Source organism: Aquarana catesbeiana, linkage group LG10, assembly GCF_042186555.1.
Source record: "Aquarana catesbeiana isolate 2022-GZ linkage group LG10, ASM4218655v1, whole genome shotgun sequence".
Taxonomy (NCBI): Eukaryota; Metazoa; Chordata; class Amphibia; order Anura; family Ranidae; genus Aquarana; species Aquarana catesbeiana.
In genome coordinates this window covers 112788608-112804534 of record NC_133333.1, presented here as the reverse complement: position 1 = coordinate 112804534, position 15927 = coordinate 112788608, and the positions used below count along the sequence as shown (strand labels likewise).

The 15927-nt window shown below is 42.0% G+C and overlaps 1 protein-coding gene across 1 annotated transcript in view; it reads right to left on the bottom strand.

The window, feature by feature from the left end:
- VPS11 (VPS11 core subunit of CORVET and HOPS complexes) overlaps window positions 1–15927 on the bottom strand; it is a 93563-nt gene that overhangs the window by 24555 nt on the left and 53081 nt on the right. The window contains exons 8-10 of the mRNA XM_073602467.1: window positions 3920–4106; window positions 3190–3333; window positions 1787–1951 (exon numbers count right to left, since the gene is read on the bottom strand). Of these exons, the coding sequence (XP_073458568.1) occupies window positions 1787–1951; window positions 3190–3333; window positions 3920–4106 (496 nt within the window). The remainder of the gene's footprint in view (window positions 1–1786; window positions 1952–3189; window positions 3334–3919; window positions 4107–15927) is intronic.

Sequence of the window (15927 nt, the reverse complement as noted above, 5' to 3'; positions counted from 1 at the left end):
TATGCGGTCCCATATTCTTGCCCTCCCCACCAGGGTGGATCTGAAGGGCTTTGTGACCTGGATGGAGAAGGTCCTCAGACAAGACATTGAGGCCTTACAGGCAGACACAGCCCACATTGGGTGAAGAGTGGAGACGCTGGAAGCTTCAGTGGAAGACATCACCCCTACCCTGCAGACACATTGCCAAACATAGCAGGATCAAAGTATTGACTCCTTGCTTGATCAACTAGATGATGTGGAAAACCGCAGCCGCAGGGCTAATATCCGCATTAGAGGCCTACCAAGCTACCGCACTGAGGGACATACTCCCCATTTTACAGGGAGTTCTCAAACAGATACTGGGCAGGGAGGCCCCCGCTAATACTGAAATAGATCGAGCCCATAGTGCTCTAAGACCTCCCTCGGATGATCCAGATAAACCTTGTGACATCATATGTAAACTGCACAAAAACTCCATGTCAGGGGGGTTCGCCATGTAGACTTTGATGGAGCTAAGCTGTCCCTGTTTCCGGATCTCTTCAGACGTACGCTGATGCAGCGCAGAGCCCTTAAACCGGTGCTGGAATCCTGCAAGAAGCCTATTTGATTTACCTTCAGTCCTTTCTGTCACTAAAAATGGCCATCAAGTAACCATGCGAAAGAAGTTGGATCTGCCCCATTTCCTCTCTCGCCTTGATCTGCCTATGGTGGACATTCCGAATTGGCGCACACCCTCAGAGACTCCAACACCGGCTCGTCCAGCGACATGGCAGACGGCACGTCGCAGGCCTCACAACAAGCCCAGCCCTGGTTCCGCACCTCCTGCTAAGCAAGGGCCCTCTACCACAGCTGCACTACAATGGACTGTCCTGGGCCCTGCTGATTTTAATGTTTTTTTTTTAGGATTGCTGCTGTTGCAGATATTTAACTTGCACATCTAACCCTTGTTTGTGCTCCTTAGCTGGGCCGGGACCCCCGGTTGGGTTCTCGCCTGTTGCATCTCCACTCACCCCCAATAGGTGAACGCGTGTTGGTTATGTTCCCCGGACTGGGACATCTGCGGTGTTCGGGTCACTCTTTCCTTTTTGGGCCATCTGGCCAGGGAGTGCCCCCTACATCGCCGATACAGGTGTTCTTCACTCACCCTCTAGGTGGTTAGTTCTTTACTTACTTGTTTTATGTATTCGATATTTTTTTTTAATTTTATTTTGTTGGTTCTTACTTATGCACTTTGTCTCCACAGCACTCAATGGTTTTCTGGGTCGGTCTGCCGCAGGTCTCTCTCCGTAATCCTTTGATCCCTGGTACTACGCTGCCTATTGCACTGATATGGGTTTCCTGAAGATAGTATTGTATAATGTCCGTGGCTTAAGCTCTCCGTCTAAACGCAGTAAGTTGTGGCTTGAAACAGAGACTGAGGGCACACATTTTACTCTTGCAGGAAACGCATTTTCGAACTGATTCGCTCGCTTTGTGTGTAAACATTTCAGTTTGAGCTACTGAATTCTGTAAGCAGGAGATAAGAAAAAAAAATCGAAAAAATTAGCCTAAAAGGCCACCAGCTGTCCAAAAATGAAAATGGATATCAATATGCAATGTCATTTATCCAACGTGACCACTTCCCCTCTGGAACAATTTTTTCATTTTTCAGACACCTGTTAAAATCTGCATTTTTGGCTATAAAGTTACTTAAAATCCTCAGCTCTTTCTGAGAAAGGTGAATGTGAAGATAGCAGTCTTGGTAAATAAACAGTTTCCCTTAATGCAAATTTCCTTAGCACATTTACTTTTAGCAGCTGCCACTCACCTTCTTTCCTCCCTCATGCTGAGCAAAGTTGGTACACAAGTCTTTCAACAGCTGTGTTGTCTCATTGGGCACATGATACATAAGTATCTTTCCATAGCATTTCATATTGCTTTCTATTTGAGGGAAGGGAAGGCGTCCTATGTATCTCAAAGCTTCTTGAAAATTCTATAATAAACACAAAATAGTTTTGACAATATGCATTAGATGTACATTTCTGAACACAATCATCTTACTTGACCTTGGTCATTTACAACTGCTTGTAGTAAAATGGGCATAAACCCTGAAACTGCGATGCTTAACCACTTCAATACAGGGCACTTATACACCTTCCCGCCTAGACCAATTTTCAGCTTTCAGCGCTATCACAATTTGAATGACAATTGTGCAGTCATGCGACGCTGTACCCAAACAAAACCCCAAAAAAACAAATAGAGCTTTCTTTCGGTGGTATTTGATCAGCTCTGGGGTTTTTATTTTTTGTGCTACAAATAAAATAAAAAAAAGACAGAAAATTTTGAAAAAATAAAAAGTTTTTCTTCGTTTCTGTTACTAAACTTTGTTTATAAGCAAGTTTTCTCCTTCACTGATGGGCATGTATAGGCAGCACTGGACGCATTGATAGGCAGCACTGATCAGATGCGCTGGCAGGCATCACTGATGGGTACAGAGTGCCATCCCTATTGGGCAATGATTGCCATCCCTGGTGGGCTCTAGTGGGCTTACCTGGTAGTCGGGGGAGGGGGGACACGGACATTGTAAGCACCCCTGCCAGTGTTAAAAGGTCTGTCCCATCCCTGTAAACTGATATTTTTTAGCAGAGCTTGTTCTTTTGAAAAAGAACAGACTAACTGGCTGGATCACCAGGTGAAAATAGAAGAAAGTAAGCCTAAAAAATGGGGCAGACATCGCATCTGAGAATGGATAAGCTGCAATAAGTTACAAGTTTCCTTTTGGGTTCAATACTGCTTTAAACTAAGGCTTATACATAGATGAGATTACCATTCATCCCTGTATGGTAGGTCTGTCCCTGGGAAACTAAATGTACCTGACAGTGTTTCTTACCTTCTCCTAAGTTCTGCATTACTTACTCCTGACCTCTGAGTTACTTACCACTGATCTTTAAACTCTGCTGTTCTGCTTAGTACTGACCCCTGAATCCCATGTTACATACTACTGATCTCTGACCACAGTGCACATTTTGAAGATTACATTTTCCACAATGCACAAAGCTAAAGATGTGAGTAAAAGCTTGTTTTAAAGGTGATTCTACTGCTTGTTCAGAATATGCAAATATTTTAATGTGCATGTTCTGGACACAAGTACACTTTATGCTCTGATGTTGAAAACTATTTATTTAATATGTAGGCAAAGAGTATAGTCAGACATTGAAGAAAACCACTTACTTTGATATCTTCTAGCTGTATTTTTAAGTACCATTCATGATGGGCATGCTTCTCTGCTAAGTACAGGGCATGTGAATGATAACCAGCTTGCCGAAGAACCTTAATAGCTATTTCTACATCAAAATGTACCTCATCCACGCTTGCCTGAGGAATAAATAAGCAAAAGTTGTTGAGTAACAAAAAACACCTTTAAAAAAAAAAAAGCTAAAATGAGGCTCACAGAACTGATACAATTGTAATTAAAGCGGTTGTAAACCCTGCTTTGTTTTTTACCTACAGGCAAGCCTATAATAAGGCTTACCTGTAGGTAAAATGAATATCTCCTAAATGTGCATCGTTTAGGAGATATTTACCCTGCATTCAGCCACTGACATCAGTGGAACTGAAGGGCATGCATGGGAGTGATGTCATCGTGGCTCCAGCCACTCACAGCGCCGGAGCCCACGATCCCAGAAGAAAGGACAGGAGAAGAAGTCGCCAGCCTTCTCAGTGGTGAGCAGGCCCTGCTGGAAGGGCTTTGTTCTAAGGTAAGTATTTCATATGCTAGTATGAAATGCATACTAGCACATTATGCCATTGTCTTGCAGGGTTTTTTTTCTCTTTTAAGAGGTTTACTACCGCTTTAATTGAAAAAGACAGATTAAACATTTAACCTGAAGAAACTGTATGGTTTGAAGGAATGATTAGTAGAAAACCATTATAAAGAACAGAAGACATTGGCTGTGCTCACTTTAATGAACTCCTCCAGATGGGCGCTGTCCTTTAGCTTTGTATAGCAGTTTAGTAAGAGAGTGGTGTGGTCTGCATTGGCTAGAGATTGTAAATGCAAAGCCTGAAGGTACGCTGTCAAATTATGTATCCTCTGGGCATCCAGAAATTTTCGGATAACATAGGAAGGCTCTAATTTTCCAATTGTTCTGTAAAAGAAAGGGAATGAAGCAACTGAATAGAAAAGATGAAGAATACTGGGTACATAAAGCAAGGAAAAAAAGCAAAAATATAAAAGTTTGCAAGACAAGAGCTATCTTGCTTCAATAAACAATCTGCAAGGCAATGATGCACATTTTAGAAACCAGCTCACCATCAAAAATACCCTGGTGACCAAACATTCTCCCCATAAGCTCTCCCGCTCTGACCTGCATTGCCCGATGGGCAAATTGATGGTAAGCAGGACCTAAGTTCCTCTGTGCACTGTATGATGTGATTTATGGCCACCTTCCTGTCACTTAACAGCACATACAGTAAGCTTGACTCTGGTAGAGAAAAGGGAAACAGGTTGTTCATCTGACAAATAGGTCTGAGTGGGGGAGCTATGCAATTAAGGCTTTCCACTATATCAAACAGCTGTATCACACAATAATAAATTATGTTTGGGGCTGTGCCTTAAAGTTAACAGACACTGGGCAAAAAAGAAGAGGCGGAGGAGGATGATACTCAACCCCACTTTATTCCTTGCAGGATAGAGCAGTGAAGAGACCATGTGAGCCATAATAATGAAAAACAAAAAGAAAACCTTGTGCATAAGGAGCGACAAGTGGATTTCTTGGAGAGGCTCAAAAAGGAAGAGAAATCTGCAAAACAAGCAAGACTAAATTTAGCTCCCATGAAGACCAAGGGGGCAGAAAAGATCTGCCTCTTGATAGCACTTAAAGCCAGAGACATTCCCACGCCAGACTGGAAAAAAGCCAAAATGAGCCCTACGACATATTGGTCGAGGATGAAATGTACAAGCCTCACAATAGGTGAAAAAGGCTTTCCATGTATGTTAGCATACCTTCCTGGAGGTCAACTTTCTTGCCTTAAAGAGGGTAGGATTTTCAGAGTCAGAAAAACCCTCTCACTTGGGACTTGGGCTTCAATAACCATGCCGTCAAACTGACTGCAAAGCAGGATGAAAGATCGGACCCTGCAATAGCAAATCTGGACGATCTGGAAGAGCCTATGACTCTTCTGCCAAGATATTGCTAATCTAACCCATTCCAGCTCAGCCAAGCCTCAGTTTCATAGCAAGCAATGAGGAACACAGACAAGAAGAGAGATCCCCAAGTCCTGGGATACACCCAGAAAACAATTTTACAGAACATATGAATATCACAACCTTTTTGGCCAAGCAACTGCACTCAGAATCACCAGAATGCCCTCCATCTTTATCCTACGCAACAGGCAATGGAGAAGCTGCAGTGCAGGAAAGGCATAGATCAGGCAAACCTGATCCCAGAGAAGCATCCACTGCAAACACCAGAGGATCTCTGGTCCAGAACACAAACCTGTCCAGTTTGTTGTTGAAACAGGACGCTAAGAGAGGCACATCCAGCATTTCCCACCACAGACCAATCTCTGTGAACACCTCCAGGTGAAGGGCCCATACTCCCAGGTTAGGCTTCTGATGACTTTGCCCGCCAATTATAGTGTACATGGCGGGAATGTAAGTTCACAGAGGGACAGATTGTAAGTTCTGCCCCAGACAAGATCAGGTCTGCTTCCTTCTGAGTAGTCTGACTTCTTGACCCTACCTTATGTTTGATTTAGGTCATAGCTTTGGCATTGTCAGACTGCACTCTGACAAGGAGACCCCTAAAGTAGACCCCCAAATTGCCCAAAGTTTCAGTGTGTTGATCATCAGCTTTCAATGTGTGGAGATCTACAATTCCAGAGCAGACCAGATTTTTGGCGTCAGATGCTTTGGCAGGTACAAGGACTCCTGACCTTTTTCCCATACCGGCAGAAAGGGAGATACTGAGCTGAAGAGCTCTGGAGTGAAACAGGTTGGAATAGAAGCTGTGAGACTCCTTATGGAGTGTTCCAAGGCATCCACGAACATCCATCCAAGACATCTTCTAAGAACAATTAGATGGCAGAATCCCCTTGGTCCAATTCTATGTAATGATACGTGTGCTTACCCCACACTTTAAGGGCTTGGAAATCTTACACTGTAGCCACTGCAGGCTGCAAATTCACTCCATTAAGGATTCCTTAATGAGGATCTCTAACCTCTTATCCAAAGTGTCTTTAAAGAACACAACATCACGTTCTCATTTACGTGGGAAATGGCCAGGTCAATGGCCAGAGAACTGCATTTCTTGTAGAATTCCTCCTCCATGGGGAACTGCTGAGCGAATGGATTCTGAGATAAAAACACCTTCTTTGGGTGGGCATAAAACACTTCCAGCAAGTTTTAGCAGCAATCAGGACCCTAATTCAGTAACTGAGAGAAAAGGACTCTGGAAGTGGTAACGTCAAGTTAATGTGCACCACGTCCACCTATCTGCCTTTATGGGACTATGGCTTGCTGAAGGATAGTAGGCCAATAACACCCTATTAAAAAGGCAGAAGCTGGGAATTAAGGTGGCATGGTCTTGACATGGCGGAGTAGAGAGACATGCTAATAGAGCTTCAACCGTTCCTCCAGCAAACCAGCTATTACCGCAGCAGATATACTTCTCCGTATGAGCAAATCAAAGAAGGAGACGGAGAAGGATAAGCACATACAAAAGACATCTGCTCAATCCGAGATCCAACACTATTTCCTGTGTACGCAGGCTTCCATAGTCCGGGCTTTAGCATCTGAGACACGAGGCGGGTCGTGTATAGACCTTTCAATGGCGGCTTCACTTACCACTTCACTGACCACTTCAGGTGGTCAGTGGAGTGGTAAGATTCGTTGGAGTCTAGGGACTACCAGTGGCTGAGTCCCGCAGAGCAGTTGAATGCACCGCCTTCTGTGCTGGGGGACCCGGATCTTAGGGCTCTCCTGCAGGCTCTGCCGACACAAAGTGATATGGAGGCGATGGTATCTAGCCTGGAGGAAGTACACCGCATCTACAGTTGGTCCGGACAGAGGTACAGTCGTTATCGGACAGACTTACTACAGAAGAAATGTCTCTGGCTTTCCTGGAAAGTTGCATCTTCCGGATGGAACAGGTACAGACCTCGCAACTTTCCATGTATCTTCCTAACAACTCCAATTGGAAGAGTTAGAGGTTCCAGAGTTGTCGTAATAATTTAAGGTTTAGGGGTATCCCGGAGGATATAGGACAAGAATTATTACCACCTACGGTTTTGGCAATATGCCAGAAGTTGGCTATTCCAGCTCTTTCTCAAGATTTGGAGTTTGACAGAATACATAGAGCTCTGGGACCTCGCTCGACAGATATGAAAAGACCTAGAGATGTTATATGCCGTCTACATCGCTATGCGCATAAAGTGTTGCTAAGTCACAAGGGAAGCAGGAGAGATTGACTATGAGGGGGCCCTTGTGAAAATCTACTTTACAACGAAGGGCACTATTACGCACACTCTTGGATAAAATCAGGCAGGTATAGGGCATTTATTGTGGGGTAACTCCATCTCTTTAATTTTTTGGGGGATAGAAGCATTTATGATCTCAAATTGGCTGCAGCCCACGATGAGGCGACTATGGCGAACTGTAAATATAATGGAGTAATAATAACTCCATTATAGGGTAAGGGTAATTTTTCCCTTGTTTAGGCCCACCAATGACTCGCAGGCTACGTGGACTTTAAAAAGCAATGTGGAAGTGCTACATTTTATATACATATATATATATATATATATATATATATATATATATATATAGTGTCATAAGCTTCAAAGGTACTCTTAAAATGCACTTAAAAACATATATATATATATATATATATATATATATATATATATATATATTAGGATTAATGATTAAGGTTTAGGAATCATATATGTGTGTATAGGGGTACATGTGTAGGTATAGGCATATACATGTATATGGTTCCCCTTTATTTGTTTTTTTAGTTTTGTTTGTTGCTTGTCTTTGTATTACACAGTCCACTTGTGCTGCGAGGATGGTGGATTATCATTTGGGGATGCATGCACCCAGGGGGTTCCCCCCAAGGAGCCGTGGACAGGACCCCCTTTGTAGGGCGATATGTGCACACCCCCCCCCCCCCCACATCACCGTTATGGCATACTATTAAATAAACTTAAGGTGCAAAATTAAAGTTTTTGTCTTGATGGGGTTGAGAAGATGAGGTAGAGCCTCACTTTAGGCAAGACCAGGAAAGAAGACGGGGTAAAATAGGGAGATAATATACGGGGGTTCAAATGACCTTTAGATTATCTGAGTAAGTATATTGAAGCTAATAACTAGTCAAGAAATCTAGGTATTGAAATTGACATGTAAGAAATTGTATTTCCGTTTTAAAACTATGGTTTATAGATTTTCTCAGCAATATGGCATAACTTCAGAGTGGGCCTGTCGGTGAGATATAGAATGGAGTGGGACGTGGCACTGCAGCACGGGCACATACCGGTGGCTAGATGTCTTTGGTGCCCTCCTGGTGTTCTGAGCGTACTTTAATGATGGTACACCGGATAGCTGTACATTAAATACTTAATGTCTAAATCCATGCGCAACGGTTTCATGGGTTTACTGGTTTATGGGAATGTTGCAGTAGAGAGAGAACAACTGATACACTAAAACTCTGCAGCATCCTAGGATTTGGCACATACAGGTGGTCCGGGACGCCATTTTGGGGTGTGCTGGCCATCGCTGTGGGGCTGGGCTGTGGTGCTGCGGACTGTCGATGTGTTTTGTACTGGTATGTCTACTCTGAAGGGGATATTCTATTCTTGACTGGTGGCTTCATATAGTAATATGTATTGGTGCTTCCTGCACCTCCCTGGTCTTGTTGGATACTGAAATTGTTTTTCACCTACAGAACATTAATCTGAGTAACCTGGAATATATGTAGGAGTGCCTGAATGAAAATATTATTCATGGGGTGGGGTAAGTTTTGGTATACACTGAAGAAAAATATGTTTTTTTAATGAATAAATAGAGGTTAGTAGGTAATTACGAGCATTCTCTCAGTCTAGCCGCCCAAGGACCACAGTCTTCGTGGACCTTATATGCACAATTTACACAGAAACTTTTATATGCACTATGTAAGATACACAATTTATGGGGGAAAATTTTTCTTTTTTTTTTTTTCTTTTACACAATTTGCATTTTATAATATCTTAGGTTTTATAGTGAATTCTTTGAGGGATAGAAAATTTTGTATTTTGGTTTTAAAGTGTGTGGAGGGGGGGGATAGGTACTTACTTATATTTTATATACATTTTTAGTTATTTTTTCTTTTGAGAAAGACAATATGCACTAATCACATAGTCTACGTATACTGTGGGGGTGGCTGACGGTTGAGTTGGATAGGAGCATGGCTGGAGTGAAATGCGCCATGGGTGACCAGGGGAATATGACACGGATATGGCAAAAAACGATACTAAGATATCTTGGTCACCCATTGGAAAGTCTGTGGCTGTGAGACCAGGAACAGGCCTGAGGGAATTATAATATAAGGAGATGGATTTTATTAGATGTTATGATGCAACGTAATTAGTAGGGGCGGTAATATATAAATATAATGTTGGGTTTTTTTTTAATAAAAGCTTCTATTTGCTGCTTTCTTTTACTCTGTATAATAAGTATAAAGGTATACAAATCTGGTAAAGTTGCATTATACTACATAACTATAAAAATGGCTGGAGGAATATGGTCCAGAGCCTAGCTCTTTGGCCATTTCCAACCACCTCTCCACATTTTGCACCCACGTGTTCATCAGTGGGTGCTTTTTTCTGTTTTTTTTTCTTGTTTTTCCTTTCCCAGAGAAGATGGATGCGGTGCGTGTGACCTCATTAAAAACGCCAAAGGACTTAATGTTCCTGAAAAATGAAGAATGCTCCTCAATGATCTGAAGTGCTCACGGACCGATGTGGGGTTTGTGCAAGAAACTCATTTTAAGGCAGGTGGACTGCCTTTCCTTCAGAACAGATTCTTCCCTTGTGTATATCATGTCTCTAATCAAGAAGCAAAAACTAAACGAGTTTCCATTCTGATCTCTATTCGAATTCCTTGGTCGCTCACGGACAAATGCTCTGACATAAGTAGCCAGTATCTTTTCCTCAAAGGACATATTGGTAGCATTAAGGTTGCGTTAGCTACTATATATGCACCAAATGTACATCAAGATGCCTTTCTTGGTAAAGTTCTTTCAAAGTTAGTGGAGTTTGCGGAAGGTAAATTGATCCTCGGTGGGGATTTTAACGTTCCTCTGGACCCTAGAGTAGATACCTCTTCTGGTATGTCCTCTGTCTCTACCGGCCTCGGGAAACATATCCTGTGGAAGTTACATGAACTGCAGCTGGTGGACGTTTGGCGTACCTTACATGCGGGGGAGAGAGATTATACTTTTTTTTTTCTAACCCTCATCAATCATATTCTTGTATTTTTTTTTTTTTGGTCCCCCACCAGTTACTCTCCTCAGTTCCAGAGATCTCTATAGGACATATAACATGGTCTGACCATGCTCCGGTTACGCTTCTTCTTTCTCTGTCTGGCTCGACTTACTCCCCGGACTGGTGCTTGAATGAAAGCTTATTGCAGACTCCTGAAATCCGGGATGATCTGGTTGAAGAGCTTACAGCATATTTTCAGATAAACGACACTCCGGGGAGCGATCCGGGTATAGTGTGGGAGGCACATAAGGCAGTAATTCAGGGGATCTTAATTAAACATGGATCCCGAGTGAAGAAGGCTCAAGAAGCACGAATAAAAAAATTGCTTGATGATATCCAGGCTCTTGAATTACAACATGAGAGGACACCTGTACCCTCTTTGGGGAATGATCTTACCCATCTGAGGCGACAGATATCAGATCTCCTTCGCTTCAAAGCTAAAGCAGCAATACAATCCGGTAGGAAGTTATCATACGAATTTGGAGATAAATGTAGTAAATTGCTGGCTAGGAAATAAGGGACAGCTTTGTACATACCCCATATAAAAAGGGAATAATGGACAAATACTTTCCTTGCCGAAAGATATCGCTCAAGCGTTTGGGGAATATTATTCCTCTCTATATAATCAGGCATAGTCTTCTTCATCTCCTTCTTTCTTGGAAGAATATCTCTTTCTTCTGCATGCACGTCTCGTTTGCCTTCCCCAGTTCGGTGCAGTCTAGAAGCTCCTATTACTAATCGAGGAATTACAAACAGTAGTAAAGAAGGTTAAATCTGGGAAGGCACTCGGCCCTGACGGATTTACCATACAGTATTATAAAAATCTTTTCCCGTTGCTAGGTCCGTATATGATCAAGTGTTTAATGCCCTAGGACAGACGACCGCATTTCCCCCGGACGCATTTTTGGCACATATTTCAGTTATTCCAAGGGGAAGACCCGTCTGACTGTGGAAGTTACAGACTTATCTCTTTACTTAATGTGGGCTTTTTACCAAAATTACTTGCCTCTCGCTTACAACCTCAGCTCTCCAAGTTGATCCATATGGATCAGGTGGGTTTTATTCCCTCTCGTGAAGCGAGAGACAATACTATAAAGGTACTTAATTTGGTTCAATATGCCAACCAAACACCCTGTGTCTTTCTGAGTACCGACGCAGAAAAAGCCTTCGATAGGGTAAATTGGACTTTTATGTTTGCAGTTTTAAAACGCGTGGGCCTGGGAGACCACATGCTTCAGTGGATTGCTAGGGTGTACTCTACTCCACAGGCCTTGGTTAAGGCAAATGGAGTGTTTTCAAAGCCTTTTTCAAACTCGAATGGTACCCGTCAGGTCTGTCCCCTCTCACCCTTACTATATGCTCTTTCATTAGAGCCATTACTGAATAAAATTTGCCAAAACCCTGATATATCGGGGCTCAAAGTATGAGGTCACAATTATAAATTTCAGCTTATGCAGACGACCTGCTCTTTTCTATGCCCAACCCGCATGTTTCATTACCTAACCTTATGAATGAGATTGAATGGTATGGAGTTTTATCAAATTTAAAAATAAACTACACTAAATCTGAGGCCATGGGAGTTGCATTGCCCTGCTCTGGGCACAGTACTATACAAGTTAATTTTAAATTTAAATGGATGTCCTCTGCGTTAAAGTACTTGGGCACCTATATTCCACCAAATTTAGTCAACACTTTTGCGGTGAATTTTCCACCTCTATTTAGCTCAGTACGATCTTTGTTAGATAAATGGCACCAAGGCCTGCATTCTTGGTTTGGCCAATGTAACATTATTAAGATGAATATCTTGCCAAAATTTTTTTATCTTTTTCAGGCATTACCTATTGTTATTCCTATGGCCTATTTCTGTCAAATCCGTGCCCTTTTTACTAAATTCATATGGGCGAGTAAAAGCCCAAGGATTAGTAGATGTCTTCTGACGATGCCTAAGAGCTTTGGAGGAGTAGCTGCTCCAGATGCATTTAAATACTATCAAGCAGCCCATCTTGGCAGAATAATAATTGACTGGTGCAGACACAGATTTTAAACTCTGGACGAACATAGAACAGTTTAGTCCCGTGCCTTTGAGTAGAGCATTATCGTGCTATGCAACCTTACCGGTCTCTCTTAAATCACATCCTATTATAGGCCCTGCACTGCGAATTGGTTCTAAGATCTGTCAGAATCCTGCGTTTTCCTCCAGTCACCTGTGTTCCCCATTTTGGGGAACCCTGGTTTTCCGCCAAGTTTGGGACCGGGTGTAATCGGCAGTCTTACAGAGAGGGGTTGTTTTCAAGCCTCACACTTTTTGACATCTGATACTTGACCTATGATGGATTCATTGATGCAGCCGGGGGGACAGCTTGAAATAAGTTTTTGGCAGGCGCTGCAGGTACGTCATTATTTTGAATCTCTGGGATCACCAGTGAACTATCGATGACGGCGTACAAAATTTGAGTTGTATTGTGAGGAAAAGGAACCTCTTTCCCATACTATTTCTAAGATGTATGCTTTGTTAATAGCCCCTTCGGATGATTTTTTGATGTCGGGCTTTAGTAAATGGGAAAGAGATCCCAATAAGACTTTTACACCTGTTCAGCGTCAGAATATCATTTATCTTTCATTGAAATCATCTATTTGCACGCAAACCCAGGAATCCAAATTATAAATAACTACCCCGTCAATCCTTCCTCAATTTTTCCAGAGGCTTCGGACCGTTGCTAGTGATGCCGAGAGGGACAGGGGACTTTACTTCATATCTTTTGGTCTTGTCCAAAGATTAGACAGTATTGGTTGGAGGTACAGGAGTTTAAAATATTTACAGATTTCCCAATACCAGAGGAGCCTGCCTTTTTCTTGTTTCATTGTTCACAAATCCCACTTCAGAAATATAAAAAATAATTGCTTCACCATTTGGTGCCGCTAAAGCATATATTACTTTGTTGAGGAAGGACTCTCGACCTCCTTCCATCGCTATGTGGCTTAACAACGTCAGAAGTATTGGTGCCCTGGAGGGCTTGGTGCTTACTGCTCAAGATAAAAGGGAACAATATACTAAAATGTGGTCTTCTTGGGACTCATTTGTATACGCAGAAGAGGGGAAGAGATTATTGGGGAGCTGTACTGGGGAGTGAGGTCCCTCCCGCCTTATCCTTTATTAATGCACGTAAGCAATGCATCTCCTCTGGAACTTGTCCTTGTTCCCTTTTTTTTTTGTTTGTTTGTTTTTTGTTTTGTTTCATTTTTTAAAATAAAAATAACAGGAGAGTTGAAGGTTCCATATGAGTAAACCTTGGTACATTATTGGAAGTTATTTGCTAAAATGTGAAAATAGGAATGAGCCTTATTGATGTAGGAATATCATGTTTTTATTGCATTTAGACATGGAATTTTGAGTTCCTTTGTAATATATTAATATTATAGGAGTGTTAGGGCTGGGCTCAGCCCTTCCTTCTCTGAGCTGGCCGCTCAGCTGTCGGCTAATTGCCAGTTCCCATCTCTCTCCACAGTTACTCATCTGTTGTTGATATCCTGCTCATCAGTCCTACCTACTTAAGCCGTCCAGTCCAGAGGAGCTCTGCCTTCGCCTTGGTCAACATCACAAGTGAAGTAGCATCTCCTGCGTTCCTGTTTAAAGACTGGCTTTAATGACATCCCTTCTGGCTCCGGATCCTGCTTGCGGTTCCACTACTTTGATCCCTGACTTCTGGTATGGCTGACTATCCGATCCGGTTACTGAACTTTGGCTGTTTTGACTACGTTTGTTCTTTTTACTTTTATTATTAAACAAGTGTGATTTAACTGTACTTCTGTCTCGGTCTGATTTCATGGTTTCTGACAAGGAGATGTGTGTACTTATCTTTTTGGAACATCGATGTTGTAATGGAATCTTGGCTCTTTTGTATAAATAAAGAACTTGAAAAGGGAGAAGCCACCCAGCTGGGGAGGAGTGTCATCCAAAACTACGAAGTGGCAAGTTACCCCAAAGAGACTGTGCCCTTGCATGTGAGGTTTGGGTACAGTCCTTCTTGACCTTCTGGCCATAGGTGACAGATATAGATGAAACCCTTTTCTACCTCAGAAAGGGTTTTTGGATTAGGCAAAAAATAGGGGACTATGCCCAAGAAATTAGATCTTCAGAGAGACACCTGTAGGCACATTCATCACATAAGAATACTTTTCAAAAGAACTGAGGACTAGCTGAGCTGGGAGGGGTTATGCCTGGGCAGGGAATTCTTGCCCAGTTTCTATTCACCTGAAAATAACAGCATACCCAAGTAGTCACGAATGCAAAGTACCCCATGTTCTGTTATGTACAATTAAGAAAACTATACCACCAACAAAACTGGTGTCTACAGTGTGGATAAAGAGGGCGGGGACGATCAACCTTAGCACCACATCCCAAGTAAATAATAAACAAAGAAAGGGGAAATGGGGTAAATAAACCCCGGGACTTTTAAGGTGCTTAGAATAAACGATAGTTGAAGTAAATAGACATACATAATCTATCCATACAAAAGTTTTTTATTTATTTAATTTAATTCATACAAAGAAAAAGGTTAAAAAGTCTCTCAATATCCATATCTGGTTTGACAAAGACAATGGAAAAAAGCTACTCAATAAATACCACTCAACATGTTTTGCTCATTGTGAGCTTCATCAGGAGTTCTGGTATGAATTGTGGTATACAGGCTGAGTATTTTGTTAAAGTAGAGATTTGATGAATGCAGTGTATAGCATTCAAAGTATGGGTAGGTCTCACTATCGGTTCCCATATAATTTGGTCACAGAGGGGCTAAGCATAAATGAGTCCTTAATGGAAAACTTGAGTTGAATCAAGAGTTGTTTGCTGGAGGCTAAACAGCCTTATTGCAAAGTTAAGGCAGCAGTTTGAAATCCTCCTGGTGTGAAGATTTACTGCTGAGCTGGTTTGGGTAGATCAAAAGTTATTGTATCAGGGAGTAGATGCATGAAAATGCAGAAGTGTGGAGATTTGGGCAGGCAAACAGTGGAGGGGAGAGAGAGACAGCCTCCCCTTCCGATGACGAGCCTATGTAGGAACAACAAATAACAAAATACTCAGCCTGTATACCACAATTCATACCAGAACTCCTGATGAAGCTCACAATGAGCGAAACATGTCGAGTAGTATTTATTGAGTAGCTTTTTTCCATTGTCTTTGTCAAACCAGATATGGATATTGAGAGACTTTTTAACCTTTTTCTTTGTATGAATTAAATTAAATAAAAAACTTTTGTATGGATAGATTATGTATGTCTATTTACTTCAACTATCATTCATTCTAAGCACCTTAAAAGTCCCAGGGTTTATTTACCCCATTTCCCCTTTCTTGGTGTCTACAGTGGTGCAGTAGAGTATAAAGTGAAAGCTGTTTGAAATTGCTCAAGAACTGTATAGGTCTAGTTTAAAGTACACCTGTGGGCTCGAGCA